This window comes from Pagrus major, chromosome 11 (assembly GCF_040436345.1).
Source record: "Pagrus major chromosome 11, Pma_NU_1.0".
Taxonomy (NCBI): domain Eukaryota; kingdom Metazoa; phylum Chordata; class Actinopteri; order Spariformes; family Sparidae; genus Pagrus; species Pagrus major.
In genome coordinates this window covers 21,938,904-21,953,856 of record NC_133225.1, presented here as the reverse complement: position 1 = coordinate 21,953,856, position 14,953 = coordinate 21,938,904, and the positions used below count along the sequence as shown (strand labels likewise).

At 39.5% G+C, this 14,953-nt stretch overlaps 2 protein-coding genes across 3 annotated transcripts; one reads left to right on the top strand and one right to left on the bottom strand.

The window, feature by feature from the left end:
- Positions 1-1,752: 1,752 nt before the first annotated feature.
- Positions 1,753-3,654, bottom strand: smim7 (small integral membrane protein 7). Of its 2 annotated transcripts, none has more exons than XM_073476417.1 (5): positions 3,586-3,654; positions 3,316-3,357; positions 3,158-3,213; positions 2,954-3,044; positions 1,753-2,414 (listed from the first exon to the last, which is right to left on the bottom strand). In XM_073476417.1, the coding sequence occupies exons 1-5, from the start codon at positions 3,609-3,611 to the stop codon at positions 2,399-2,401; spliced, it is 231 nt and encodes a 76-aa protein (XP_073332518.1). In that variant the 5' UTR covers positions 3,612-3,654; the 3' UTR covers positions 1,753-2,398. The 2 variants fall into 2 exon arrangements, with proteins under 2 accessions (XP_073332518.1, XP_073332519.1); XM_073476418.1 differs by having other exon boundaries at positions 2,301-2,414; positions 3,158-3,210.
- Positions 3,655-5,394: 1,740 nt separating this feature from the next.
- tmem38a (transmembrane protein 38A) lies at positions 5,395-13,959 on the top strand. Its single transcript, XM_073477121.1, has 6 exons — positions 5,395-5,666; positions 9,412-9,568; positions 10,533-10,717; positions 11,231-11,318; positions 11,674-11,791; positions 13,252-13,959. Exons 1-6 carry the CDS (start codon positions 5,543-5,545, stop codon positions 13,453-13,455), a joined length of 876 nt encoding a protein of 291 aa, XP_073333222.1. The 5' UTR covers positions 5,395-5,542; the 3' UTR covers positions 13,456-13,959.
- Positions 13,960-14,953: the final 994 nt, after the last annotated feature.

The window sequence follows — 14,953 nt, the reverse complement described above, 5'->3', positions numbered from 1 at the left end:
TAATAGGCCAAATAATACAAAAAAAAAAATCATATTTTGAAGGAAATTGAACACTGCATTGCTATTTCACCCTCAATAAATTAAATGTCAAAATCCTGTCTGTGACCTCTCTCTCTCTGTCTATATATGTATATATCACATCTTTACCTCGGATTACCCTGCCCCCCATGTTTCTAAATATATTTCTGTGTATGTCTGTGAGTCAATTTCACATGTATTGCACCTTTCTTACATGATCACTTGATGGCACTGTTGGAATTAAAGTCTATACAGCGTCTGGATCCTTCAAATCTGAGATAGAATTGACCCTTAAAGGATAAGTTCACCCCATAAAGAAAATTCAGTCATTATCTACTCACCCCCATGCAGACGGAAAGCTAGGTAAAGTTTTGTAGTCGACAAAACATTTCTGGAGCAGCATTCTTCTGAACGACTGAAGTAGATGGGGACTTGTTTTAAAATGTAAAACAAACAACCAGAAAAAAAAAACCTTAAAATGGCTCCAGTCTGAAGAAGCCCCATGATTACAAGCAAAACTGTTTCCTTTCCCTCAAAGATATTATATTTGGTTTCTATTTACATAACAATAAAGATAATCATACCTCTCCCCTTATAAGTCTCATTTGTATCGTGGCAAGATTTCTCATTTGCAATTTGCAAATAGTAATAGGCCAAATTAAACAAAAATGTTATATTTTGAGGCAAATTAAACACTGTATAATACATGAAAAGCTCTCAAAATCTTGTTTGTAGTATAGCGAGAAAAATATAGACTGAACAGTGTCTGGATCCTTCACAACAATACAAAGCTGAGATAGAATTGACTCTTAAAGGATAAGTTCACCTCAAAATTTAATTATTATTATCTACTCGCCCCCACGTGGATGGAAAGTCCACAAAACATATCTGGAGCTTCACTGCAAGACAGAATTGCAGTGTTCTCCTAAACAACTGAAGTAGATAGGGACTTGTTTTAAAATGTAAAACAAACCAGAAAAAAAACATAACATGGCTCCAGTATGAGGAACCCCCAAGATCCCAAATTGAATTGAAAATATATTATTTACTTTTTTTTAAGCCAAAATCTTCACTGTGGCTGGACAATGTGTCGAGGGCTTAAATAAAGTCTTTTCAAATCAATTTGGGATCTTATGGGCTCCCTTAGACTTGGATTACACCAGACGAGCTGTATAGAACCATTTTGGATTTTTTACTTTATAAAACAATTCCCAATCTACTTCAGTTGTTTAGAAAAATGCCACAACATAGATATTGAGTCATTTTTGGGTGAATTTAGCCTTTTAAGCGTGAAGGGAAACAGTAATAATCTCCTACAATCTCTAGATCAATGGTTTCTCACTGAAAACTTCCTACAACATCACATCACATCCCACTCCACGGAATATATTTCCATCCATACATTTCATTGAGACCCAGGACCAATGTTGCAATATAGAGACAATAACTACTCGCTGCCTCTTTGAATTAAGTTATCAAATGAAAACCAAAATGACACAAGTGTGACTTCGTCTTAAAAGTCAATTAAATAAGAGGTACTGCGGAAAAAGTGTTAATCAAAAATGTAAAAGGAATTTTAATAGCGATTACAACTAATTATGATTTCAAGGTTATAAAAAAATGTACAGAATGACATAAAAGGCCTGATAAAAAGAACAGTAAAAGGGAACAGCTGCAATACTGAAAGGGCAAAAGTTATTTACAAGTCAGGCCAGTCAGTTAACAGACAGTGGATAAGAAAACTGTATTTTTATTGTTAAGATTATGGACACATTTACATTTTAGTGCATATACATTTACATACAGCACATGTGGCCCAGAGTAAAGGAAAATGGCATTCTTTTGAGAGGTTGCATTAAAATATTCTTTTAACAGAGATGTAGAGTTCATTAAGTGACAGCCATCATTTTGATTTGTTTGTTGAATTTAGCTGAATCCTGATTGCTGTGTAAGAAAATAATGAATAAAAGGATGTTTGAGCAAGATGATATGTGAGGTTTTAGGGCCAAACAGGACCCTTAAATGATGACACACAGGTGACATGTCACAGAAAAACATTTCTCCCCTGTTAGCGAGGGCTGTCCATCATTTTAAAGGGAACAAGACAACAAATACCCAGCAAAGACAGTGGTGTTGGTACAGTTTCAGCTTAGCAAAAAAGGGTAAAATGTAACAACTTCAGTAAGACAAAATAAATACAGCGATTCATAAATTCCTGTACAGCCAGAAGGAGATTGGGGTTCTTAAAGAAAATGGAGCATAATTACAGTTAAAAAGACAAAAAAAACAGCAAAGTCTTATTTAGGGGAGAAGTTTGTAGCATCCATCTTGGGCAATTGACGTCCTGGTGGTGGAGGTCCAGTCGCCCCACAAACATTGATCATGATCCAAACAATCTGTGAGATCGAAGACATTCAGCCAGTTAGAAAAGAAGCATGTTCACAGCTCATTTCTAGGACTTCTAAGAGTATTTTGGGAAATCAAAAACTGAAGCAGCACAAGAGGCAGGTTGAGGGGAGAAAAGTGACTGTGGGACTATACTTCAGACACGGATTTATAAACATCTAGTGAGTACTGACGACAGTGAGGCCGTGTACGAGACAATGGCACAACATAAAATAGTTTTCAATGTAATATCAGCCAGTGCAACAGTGTGACTCATCAGTGTGTTTTTAATTATTCATGTACAAAGATGGAACTCTACGGCACAAAGGTATAAGATATTTTAGTCTTCAGCAACATGAACAATACTCAAGTGGAATGAATTCATCGTTGGTTGTGGTCTTTCCATGGGATTTGCTCAGAACTGACTAACTTCCATCAGCATCAAGTATTCAAGTGTTTTCTATAGATGTTACAGCCTGCTCACCATCACATCCAACCATTACATGTCAACAGCTACATTACTATTACCAGCATCAAGACTTTTACTTACACGACCATACAAAACATTATGAAGATGTTCCACAGAGCGATGAAGATCCGAAAGTACCGCAGGCTGAGCAGAAACTCTCTGATGTTGTCACCTGAAAGACAGACTCGTCATGTATGTGGTACTTCTTTGATAACTACAAACATCTGTGTCACACATCTTTTGGTTGATTTTTGGCTACCAACTCTTTATTTTTCGAAGACACACCTGTGGTTGGTGCACTGGACTCATCTCCAAACCCGTGGGACTCCTTCCTTTTGCTGCTAATCACATACAGGTAATTGTTTATTTCGTTTTGAAGCTCTGATATCAGGTTTAAATAATCAGTGGTGGTTCATAACTGTGACAGTGACATTAATACTCACAGCTTGAAATTCAGCACGGCCCCTGCATTCACCAGTAAGGTCCTAGAGAGAACAGAGACACAAACTGTTTGTTGACAGGTCACAGTGTTATGTACCTGCTGAGCTAACGCTAGCTGGTGAGCTGGCATTAGCGTAGAGCTAGCTTGTTATTTAGCTTGATACACGGCTATCTAACTAACAACACAGTACACCAAAACACGCACCGGGAGATTATTTCGACTGAAAAAATCTGTGTAGGTAAGTGAAATATGACAGAAACGAGCAAATTACCCGAATATCAACAGATCTCCGATCATTTTGTTCACATCACATCACAGAGACGCCTCACTTCCGTGTTCGTCACGCAATCAGGATTGTGACCAATAGCGTTCCAGTGCCCTGACGGCCTATAGTGGGTTTTATTCCCTGAAGTTAGACTACCAGGTTGTTCCTGTCAAGCTCTGTGCCTCCGGCTTTCTCCACTGATCAGATCAATACATTTGATTTACGTTATAGCAGCAATAGATGGTAAATGATCACGGTCATACGGTTAGATGCGCGGGTGGGGTGAATGAGATGGGAGCTGTACATCAACCAAGAAATGTTGCCTGTAAGACCAAAATTAGGGCATTACAGAGCTGCATTTCATGCCATACCTGAGCAACGTGCGCCACCTGTAGACAAGAAACGTGACAGCAGCGGCAGGTTTATTTATTTTTACATTTTCTTATTATTATTATTATTATTATTATTATTATTATTATATATTTTTATTTTTTATTTTATGTCCATACAATATATACAAATTAAAAATGTATTTATTTGTTGATGGTTTTTAGCTGCTCGTCAATTCGGTTACATCGTCTGCTAATAACCCTCAAATTGACACAATCTATTTTTTTTGTATCAGTATGACATCATTGCATCATCTTATAAACATTTTGGCTACTTGGAGCTTTTAGGGTATTGTGTGAAAAATGCTTTATTTTAATTTCCATTTTTCTCTATATTATTTTGAGCTCTTGTGAAATAATTCACTCACATTTTTTTCACCTTCTGTTACATTTTTAAATATGTAATTTTGCAATGTACTTTTGTAAATATAATTAGAAATAAGTAAAAAATATAATACTTGAAAAGTCTGTACAATTTCAAAGCACATATGTAATACATAAGATGTATGGTCCCAGAGAGCTGAGTGCTGTTGGCAGAATTGACAAAAAAAAAGAAAGAAAGAAAAAGAAATAAATAAACAACTTTATTTATTTATGTCAAGTGGACACCTCATATCACTAGTTTGGGGGATTTTCTTGCTTTTAATTGAATTGGTAGACGCATCTTGCTGTATATACTCTTACCTATAGCATCTATCTGAGGGTAAAATCTCAAAATATGGGTGTATGGGTTGTGAATGTATATGTAGCTAGAAGACAAAGACATGTTCACCATGTCAAACGAGGACGCCCCCCTTCCCATTTCTTCATTTTCAATTTTGTGGCTGTAGGGCCCCCTGGTGGCGCATGAGGCCATTGCTCTTATTATTATTCTCCAATAAAAGAAAGAAAGAAAGAAAGAAATAGCAAAATAAATACATTAAATCACATTAAAAATGAATAAAATCGTATTGCTGTGCGTTTATGTAAGTTTAGTATTACTGCGCCTTTAACCACAACATGTGTGCATCATGTGGGACAATGTAAACAGCCGGTGATATCACCAAATGTGGCCGAGCTGCGTGAGGATTAGAGCGGATCATTTGGCTGTGAGTCAGCCTTGGTGCAGGATCCCATCCGGGCTGCGGGCTGTTGTTTATGAGAGGGTGAATGAATCGTTGTCCGTATTAATCCTGGACACTTGTCTCGGGATCCGCTGCTGTGTTTTCTAGGATCCTCTCTCTTAAATAACGACGAATGCAGGAGGACAACCAGCCTTTTGTTTTCACATTGGAAGCAGCAGCTGACATGTAAAACCTGTCGTCTGAAAAGCGGAGCAGCTGGCACGGAGCGCAGATGCTGCTGCTGCTGCTGAGGATGATGATGATGAAGATGATGCTGAGAGGCTGCTGGAGATGAGCGGTATTAATAGGAAGGCTTGAGTGTCACAGGCTCTCACTGTCGAGACCGGGGGGCTTGGTGGAGAGTCGGTGGACCGGGTTGGGGGGGCTTTTTCTGATCCAGACTGCAGCAGTTGGACTAAAGACGAAAACACAGAACAACAACAGGGATTCAGTCGTCAACAGAAAGGCAACATGGAGGTGCTCTCAGTTCTTAATTTGGGCGATTTCCCCCAAACTTTCTCCAAACTGGGAATGTTTCCTGTGTTTGATCTCGCTTATTACATCGTGTCCATCCTCTACCTCAAGTATGAGCCAGGTGAGTGTGTCTTACACTTTCTGTCAGCTTTGTTTTTCACATTAAAAGCATTGTTTACAATCTGATAAATATGATCATCTATAATGCAGTTCTGCTTGTTATTTAGGCACTACCACACTCACAATAACCTGTGTCTGAACATGCATTTATTCACATCGACACAAAGACAAATATGTCTAGAATAACATATTTCTAACACGTTGAATTCAACATTAAACCCTTAAAAACTCAGAAGCAATTTCTGAGATGAGAAAGACAATAAATTAAAGGTGCATGTAGCCAACTCTAAAGCTGTTTTTCTGTGTTTTAACCACACATTGCTGTAATATCCCTATAGGGACTTTTCTGTTGCTGATATCTGTATAGCACCCTATCCTTATAAAGCATGACCTGTTACATAAGCAGCAGCAGGAGCACTTGCAGCTCTGCTTGCTTGCTGTGGGGGAATGTCTGTTCCTGCAGCAGCCTGACCTCATTCAGGGTAGATTAAACCCACTCAGCTTTGGATAAAAAAGTCTGATATTTCCCAAGATTGAGCTCCTTTGAGCAACAGACCTCGAGCAGGATGAAACCCGAGAGAAGGCCTGTGCATACCAGCGACTTAGGCAATAAATAGAAGATCCTGAAATAGACAGTGTCAGTGGGTCTCTGAAGCCCCTCTGCTGCACAGGTATTTACACTAAACATGAAATAAGCTGTAGAGCTAACAGCCCAACACGACCTTAATGTTCCTGGGAGTGTGTAGCTTTGAAAATATCGTATTCCCCTCAGCCTAGAGAAAAAGTTCACTCTGGCACGAAGATAAGAGCTTCAGAGCTTCAAAGATCAACATGTGTTTTGTTGCCAGACATGGGGATGTTGGAACATGAATCTTTTTAGACAGACAGATACTTTATTGATCCCGAGGGAAATGTAGACATCCAGTAGCTTATACGACATACAGAAACCACAAATGCAGACATATAATAAGAAAACTAGAACTACTGTCATGCTACAGTATGTGCAAACTGAGGTAGTTTAACTGTACCGGGGTTCAACTGTGCATGTATTGGCGATTAAAGTGATTAAAGTAAAAAAAAAAAGAAGTTTTAAGTTTTTATTTTATCATCTTCCACATTTCCCTCGACAGTGATACTCCATGCAGTAAATCCAGGAAAATATCAGAGCTACTCAAGACTTTGATTGATCACATGCGTAAAGTTAGCCAATATATAAACAGTTACTTGTATTTAATGTAAACAATTATCACTTATGTGCGTCCATTGCTTCATCAGAGCTCAGGCTCACTGTAACAGCTGACATCATGACTGTAACTGTTCACCTTTATCTTCATCTCTCACAATATTTTACAGTCAAATGTCGCACCATGTGTCTGAGAGGAGTGTCCCGGCTCACAGTACATGTTGGAACGGTTCAGTACATGAATGAGTTTCGGGGGTCAACATGAGCAGGTGGGGGGGTGGACAAGTGTTGGGGTCAGAGGTTAAGTCAGGCCTGTCAGTTGGCGGGCAGGAGAAGCAGTTGAGCAGGATGTATTTATAGGGCGGCATTTCTCAGGATCAGATTGCTCTCAAACTGAGCGCCTGTCGCACCACGACACCCTCACCCACCTGTTGTTGGAGATTTGTGCCGCGCTCTGTTCACATCTCCGTTTACTGAGTTCGTTTAATCAAGTACTGCTCGAAAGTACATTTTTGAGGTGCCTGTGCTTCAAATACATGTTTCATTTTTATTCTAAGTGCATTTGTATCTTTATCTCACTACATTTCAGAGTGAAATAATGCACTTTGTACAATAACTAAACAAAACGATGTAAAAGATCAATAAATGAAAGTCAATAACATGAAATCAAATTAACATCAGGAGTGAAAATAATGTAAAAGCAATCATTTTAACATTATTTAACATCATTCCAAATTAAAAGCTGGATTAAGAAGATACAGATTTATTTCCTTTTAAAAAAAAAAAAAAAAAAATCAAGAGAGCTTTCTGTTCTAATGTCCAGTGTTCAACAGTTTGTGGGTATACAAACAGAAGGCACTCTCTGCTGTACTTTAATTGGACCCTTCAAAAGAAATGTGATGGAGGAACTCGACTACACCATTCACACAGATAGGAGAAAGGAAACAAGCACATGAAGGGAGAGAAAGACGAAAGAAGATGCTGAGTCTATGAAGGACAAAGATCCAGATCCAAAACATCTGGAATGAGGGGAGAGGGACACGCTGTACGTTTTAAAAGATTAGGAAACCGAGTTGTGTGAGCTAATAAGTTGTAACAACCTAAAACTATTAGTCAACTTTACTTGGTCATTTTGAGGTACCTCGATTTTGCTTGTTTTTTTTTGTGAAAGTCACTTTGTCAAGTTTTATGGGGCATTGAGAGACGTCCCAGGACGGCTGATGTTCCAGCACAGAGAGGTGAAAAGGGGACACGCAGGATAAAACAGGGAAATGAGAACAAGAAAGCTTGTGGGACAACAAACAGACCGGCTTAGAGTGATGCAGTCATTTTTATAAAGTTTCCTGTCCTCTTGTCAGCAGGACAAACATGGACTATACGTACGAGGCTTAATAGATTCATTGAGACTGAAACCAACCTGCCAAACACATAATGGTTATAGATACAAGGCCTGACTTTATCAGACAGTAAACACCCTGTATATACGCCTTTGACTGGTATACATAGAAATACTAAATGTTTTCTTTACATGTCACATTCAGAAAAAGAATATTAAATCATCATATAAAGCAGAAAAACAGTTGAATAAGTTATAAAGAGCTGTCTGTTCTGTGTGAATACTTCCTTCAGATGGAAAACTGTCAGCTTATAAATGCCTGTTGAAGTCCTGAGTCAATATTAGGTCTTGATAAAAAGGCGGATTATCAGGGTGTGAGCTGAATAGTCGACTGGGCGTGGACAAAGATACAGCACGAAGACACACAAGGGATCCACTGATAATGACTTCTGAAGCTCATTTCTTTTCTCTGCAGGAACTCAGAGAAAGTTTTGAAAAATGAACATTTGTGACTTTATGACTCTTAATAAAGACCAATGATAACTTCAGAAGTTTCTGTGTAGAAGTTCAGAGGATCAGAGGTATTTTGGAAAAACAGTTTTGGAATGTATCAACATTAAACTTTTTAATTTCACATTAATTTGTGGGATGCATTGATACCCGCCAGAGTCTTTTCTGACCTGTAGGAGTCGCCAAAACCAGAAATTTTAAAATCGTATCACGGCATCTTTGAAACTTTTAACCTTTCTGCACATTTCTTTTTCTTTGTTGGAATTATTTACCTTTAATTAATCATTTTCATTAACTGTTCTGTAATGTTGTCGTACTCGAGATTGGTCGTGGTCTCAGGACCACTTTTTGAAGGTCTCGTCTCAGTTTTACTTGGTCTTGTCTTGGTAAAAGAGGACTCTGGGTTTCATTTCAAGACCAGACAAGACCATGACTGCAGAGACATTGCTGAATTATATAATTGTTTGATACCGTCTGTGCTTAATGATGATTTGTATTGGAAGAGTCACCCAGAAAAAAATATTCTTGCACAGAAGCTGCAGTGTGTCAGGCGGATGGTAAAACATGACAAAGGAGTGTTGTTTTGTACTCAATGAGTAACTGTTTATGATAATCAGTGACACACTGCAGCTTGTTAAGGCTGTGAAAACATGAGCATTGAAACTAAGATTTTCAGATTTTCATGTTGTCCCTGACGGCTCCTCCTCTGTGTTGCAGGCTCAGTGGAGGTTTCTCGCAGGAGTCCCGTGGCCTCCTGGCTCTGTGCCATGCTCTACTGCTTTGGTAGTTACATCCTGGCAGACATCATGCTTGGAAGCAGCCCCATCGACTACTTCCAACACAACAGCCACATCCTGCTGGCCTCAGCTGTCTGGTGAGAAAATCCTCAGAAGGATGTTTCCCCTTCAGATTCTGTCTTGAGGTCAAATGGATGGAACATCAAATCAAACTTTTTGATTAATGCTTTTTTTTTAAAATCAAACTTTGACGACTGTATGTGATCAAATTATCTTTTGCCTGCCACCGTTTGGAGGTCCCTCCAAAAAAATTCATGTATTTTCCGGCTTTTAAAGGGGAAAGAAACGACTCTTAAATGATCAGTTCAGCAAATTCTCAAAAGACTTTCCCCCCACATATCAGCAGCTGTATCTGAAGACAGTTTTGTCTTTAAGGTTTTAAATATCAGACACATATCTTTAAAGAAACAATCTACAGACCTCTACAGACCTCAGTGTCTCTAGCTCAAACTTTTATACCAAAAATATATAGGACAAATGTCTACAGCAAGGACTGTGGAGCATTTCTAATAGCATAGAGTAACCGCTAACTGCTGCTTACTGTAGCTGCCATTAGTTAGTTAGCTCAATTAGCCATGCAGCTAGCAGTGTGACAGGGCTGGGTCTAGCATGCTATCTTCAGTAAATATCTTTGCAATGATACATACACTACATGACATAAATAATGAATAGATTTATATCAATTTTAAGTTATTTCTTCAAATTCTTTTGATTCATTTAGTTAACTTTTGGATGTTTTCAACTACAGCTCTCACATATTGCACCTCAATTGGTCGCCTGTTGCTAAAACTTCCAGGACAAAGTCAGAGATTTAGGAAGTAAGGTTGGCGAATGCGACTGAAAAAAACATGAATAAAACTTTAAAACATTACCTCGGCTGTGGACACTTCTAGCTTAATCATGCAATAGATTTTCCTTAACAATGAAGACAACAACTCCCATGATGCCACACTACTTGTGTGTTTTGTTGTTTAGATTGAGAGACTGAGACTGTCCCATCTAACTCTCCACCATGTTTTTCTCTGTCGAATCCAAACTCAGGTACCTCATCTTTTACTGCCCACTGAACCTCTTCTATAAATGTGTGGCTTTCCTGCCCGTCAAGCTGGTGTTGGTCGCCCTGAAGGAGGTCGTCCGCACTCGTAAGATCGCCGCCGGCGTTCACCACGCCCACCACGCCTACCACCACGGCTTCTTCATCATGGTCATCGTTGGATACGTCAAAGGTCAGTGTCCTGCGATTTCACTGTGATTTGCCTCCTTTCACTGCTGTAAATGTGTTGACACAAGTCGACAAGTATCTGTACTTCTACTTGAGCAAAGGATGTGTGTAACGTTGCCGCAGAAACACCTTCAGTAAACGACACAGCTGCCACATTGAAATATTACTGAACAGCATGACAATAAAACAAAACAATACAAAAATGTGAGGTGTAAAGTTAGAGTCAGCTCAGTAGAAAGTGGAGAGAAAGAAACTATAGAGTCATGCTTGATCTGTAGTCTTAAAATCCAGCCATTGTTGCACATTTAAACATACATATTTTGTGTAGAAATGTCCAGAGAAACATATATAAAGGGTTGCCCTGGTCCTGCCCCCTACTGCCTCTGCCTCAGTAGTGAAACCCTGCAGGCACCCACGATGAAAATGAGAGAAAAGCTGAAGCCAAATAAGAGCAGTCACACGAGACACAGACTTTTTTTGTCCTCATTTTTTCCATTGTCTATTTTTATCTTCGTAGGGTCTGGAGTGGCTCTCATTTCCAATTTTGAGCAGCTGCTGCGCGGCGTGTGGAGGCCCGAAACCAACGAGATCCTCAGCATGTCATTGTAAGTCTGTGTTTCCTGCTGTGGATGGGAAAATACAAGTGCCACCTCAAGTATGTAGTTGTTTCCCACCAAACCCCAGAGATGAAACTAGGACTTTAAGGAAGCTGCTGTGACTAAGATTTGACAGAAAACACATACAAGCTTTCTGATAAAACAGCAGGTTTGTTGAAGTCACATAGTGAAGGATCTGAAATAGTGTGACTTTGCCGCCCCCTGGTGGTCATATCAAAAAATGCACCAGACTTGCACAATGTCACTGTCGGATGAAAATTTTATTTTTTTATCCCCCAAAATAAAAGGTTGTATCTTCTGATAAGCAGAGTCAGACTCACAGTTTTGTCTTTTGTCTGTGCAGCCCAACCAAAGCCAGTCTGTACGGAGCCATCCTCTTCACCATGCAGGAGGCTCACTGGCTGCCAGTGTCCAAGAGCACCCTCATCCTTATCTTCACCATCTTCATGGCCACCAGCAAGGTGAGATCAGTGCTGCTGTGTGAAGTGTCGTTGACAGTGTTGTTTCTCTCATCTATTTTAAGCCTTCATGTACAAGATGGAATTCATCCAGAGACAAAACATTACTTATTTGTCACATGTAAAGAGTAGTTAGTTGCTAAGTTTAGGAGAGAAAAACGCTCTTTTTCTCAGTAAAATATATAAGTCATATTATTTGGTGAATATGACCATTATTGACTCTATGGAGCCTTGTTTTGTTTGTATCTCGCACTGGACTATAATCTGCCCACATCTCTGATTTGTTAAGTGATTCAAAAAGGTTTTGCTTTGCTAATCTCCAGCTGTCTCTGCCAGTTTAGAGGAACAGTCGACCAATCAGAGCTTTGAATGGGGGATTAGGAATGTCAATATAATTTTTTTGCATAGCGACAGAGAGACTGGATCCACTTTTGTCTCCTCAGAGGCTCAGTTTTTTGGTTCAGCAGCTTATAAAAAGTCCGCTCTGGGTTCTTTACCCTGTTGGTACATCCAACCACACAACTGCTTTTGGGCATTTCTATGTTTGCCAGCAGAAAGAAGCGATAAGGAGGCACCTTCACACGATACAAAGTCTGCAGGATTTATTTGCACTCTTTCTTTATAGTGAGCCAGCTACATCAATGAAAAATACCAACAGCAAACATGAATAAAATTTGCTTTATAAAGGCAGAGATTTAGTTTTTCAAGATGTTTGTGAGGCCTATGGTGAGAAACACATGACTGGTTTGTTCACATGATAACTCAGAAAGACGTCCTTAAAGGGCGGCAATTTATTATTTCACCTCCATACAGGTGGAGGACTTGCAAGAGATAATTTAAAAACAGAACAGTCAAAATCAATGCAGCAGATGCCAAGATATAGAATAAAATGTTGGTATTGTGTGTGTGTGCAGACCTATGTTGTGTGCTTGTGTTTCATATCATAACATCGTTTTGAAGTGACAAAGTTCAGGTGACTTCTATGAGACAGCTACCAAGCAACAGCGCTCTGTTCAAGACCACCGATTGCTTCCTGTTTTAACCGACAAATCTTGTATTTTTAGGGAGACGTCAGGACGTTTTGCCGCAGTATTTCTCCCGACAAAACTGGACATGTTACCCAAAAATGATCTTTTCTTGACCCTAACCTTGTAGTTTTTGTGCCTAAACCTAACCAGAGCGTTGTCACAAGATTAAACTGTCTTTTGACATCGCTGTGGTTAAGCTCTGGTTACGTAGAGATTCCTCATGTCCGTGGTTTGCTGAAACAAACAATGCCAACATTTATTCTGTAGATGGGAATTGGATTGGAATCCTACAGTTCCCATAATGCCTCTCTGTTTTCCATCAGTCCATGTGCCCAGTTTGTAACATAGGCTCTCATGGTACTGAGCTTCATGAAATGCCCCGTTAGTTTCACAAACTCAGTCTGATCTCCTCTGACTGACTCCTCTTTCCTTCAGGTGGTGATGACTGCCCGACACTCTCACGGCTCCCCCTTCGCTCTCATCGAGTCCTGGGTTTGCCACCTGCTGTTCGGCTCCCCTCTGGGTGGATCTGAGGAAGACCACCATCACGCTCCCGCCGCTGTCCCATCTTCACCTCTGAAAAGCAAGGAGGAGCTGAGCGAAGGCTCTCGCAAGAGGAAGGTTAAGAAAGCCGAGTAGGACGCCGCGCTGCTCCGGTGAAACTGCATCCGACTCGCCCCCATCATGGCCTCCACATGACGGGACTTCCCATTCCTTTCCAGGGAAAGGGGCAGTTTGATGTTTTACCAAATGAGACCCTCTCTATTAGAGCAAAATGGTGCTTTCTGCATTTTACACAGCACAGGACTCTGTAAATACCACAGCAAATGTTTCACACTTCAACCCAACCTGGACATTTGAAACCTATTTATTTATGTGTTTGTGAACATCTGTGCTCAACATCTGTGTGGTGATCCACGTGTAGGAGCTGCATGGGCCTCTGTTCCACATCAGTAGTTGTGTTACCGGGTGTCAGTGGTTTCCTTTAAACTGAGTTCAGTTCATAAAGAAATAGAAAATATAAATTTACCTGAATCTCAATCAGAAATCCAAATGCGAATAAAGCATAATGTGAAAGAACATTGCTGCTTTTTACATTGAGATGAGACAACTTCATGTCTTTAAATAAAATCAAGAGAAACATTTTGTCTGGATGCTTTTTATTTTCATTTTCTTGTTGACATTTATTGAGCTCTGAAACATTACAACAGCACATCAGCAGCTTTTAGATGTTTAATCAAAGAGAAATAACTGGATATAAATCAAAATGGATGCTCGGACACATCTTTGGCTTTAAGTAACTTCTGTGTAAATGTTCGGCTGGTGTGAATATTATGTTTACGGACGTTGAGAATGGCCATGCTTGGAATTATACTTTTAACAATGTTGTTATCTCAAGGTCACAAGTTAATTGTGTTGTTGATATCTTGAGATAACAAAATAATGAACTTGTGATCTCAAGATGATGCGCAAAAAAGAGTAATCGCAAGCGCGGCCATTCTCTGTGGAAGCCAAGAACTGCCGAAACAAAGAACTGAGGGATCGACCTAAAATTAAAACAGTTACTTCAAAAATTTGTAGTAGGGATAAATAATTTTTTTTCATCAAGATCCATGGATTATTCCCTGAGAAATTAACAAAAATGTCCAGAAATGCCCTATCCCTCAGTGTTAAAGAAGGAGAGAAAAAAAAATCCTGGAACCTTTCCTTTGTCTGAATCTGCACCAAAACTTAATGGGGTCTATTCTGGGCCGAGACCCATCCTTCATCCAAGTTTTGTGGATATCTACTCTGTAGTTTTTGTGCAATGCTGCTGACAAACTAAACAATCTACCAACCAACCAAAAAACAAAAAAGGTAAGAGATAATGAGCAATTGTTGCTGCGCTAGAATCATCAATTCTTGAAACAAGTTAATTTCTGTTGAAAACAGAAACATTCCAACTATGCTGGCAGATATTTACTACGAGATAACAAAAACATCTTAAAGGTCCTGTTTGTGAGAAAAGCTGATTTTTGAGTATCATTCCATACTCGTCAAATATTGATGCTTTGGGATTGTACAGCGGGTCGGCCACCATCCCAAATGCGACAAAAAGCACCTTTAAAGGGGCTCCGTAGAACTTCTTTGGAAAGGT

What these genes read in the sequence shown, in the direction of transcription:
- smim7 (XM_073476417.1), bottom strand. Translation starts at nt 3,611, where the DNA reads ATGATCGGAGATCTGTTGATATTCGG. An exon ending in GGAGATCTGTTGATATTCGG is followed by an intron (nt 3,358 to 3,585) that starts GTAATTTGCTCG and finishes TGTTCTCTCTAG; the next exon opens with GACCTTACTGGTGAATGCAG. An exon ending in GCCGTGCTGAATTTCAAGCT is followed by an intron (nt 3,214 to 3,315) that starts GTGAGTATTAAT and finishes GTATGTGATTAG; the next exon opens with CAGCAAAAGGAAGGAGTCCC.
- tmem38a (XM_073477121.1), top strand. Translation starts at nt 5,543, where the DNA reads ATGGAGGTGCTCTCAGTTCTTAATTTGGGCGATTTCCCCCAAACTTTC. An exon ending in GAGATCCTCAGCATGTCATT is followed by an intron (nt 11,319 to 11,673) that starts GTAAGTCTGTGT and finishes TTGTCTGTGCAG; the next exon opens with CCCAACCAAAGCCAGTCTGT. An exon ending in TCTTCATGGCCACCAGCAAG is followed by an intron (nt 11,792 to 13,251) that starts GTGAGATCAGTG and finishes TCTTTCCTTCAG; the next exon opens with GTGGTGATGACTGCCCGACA.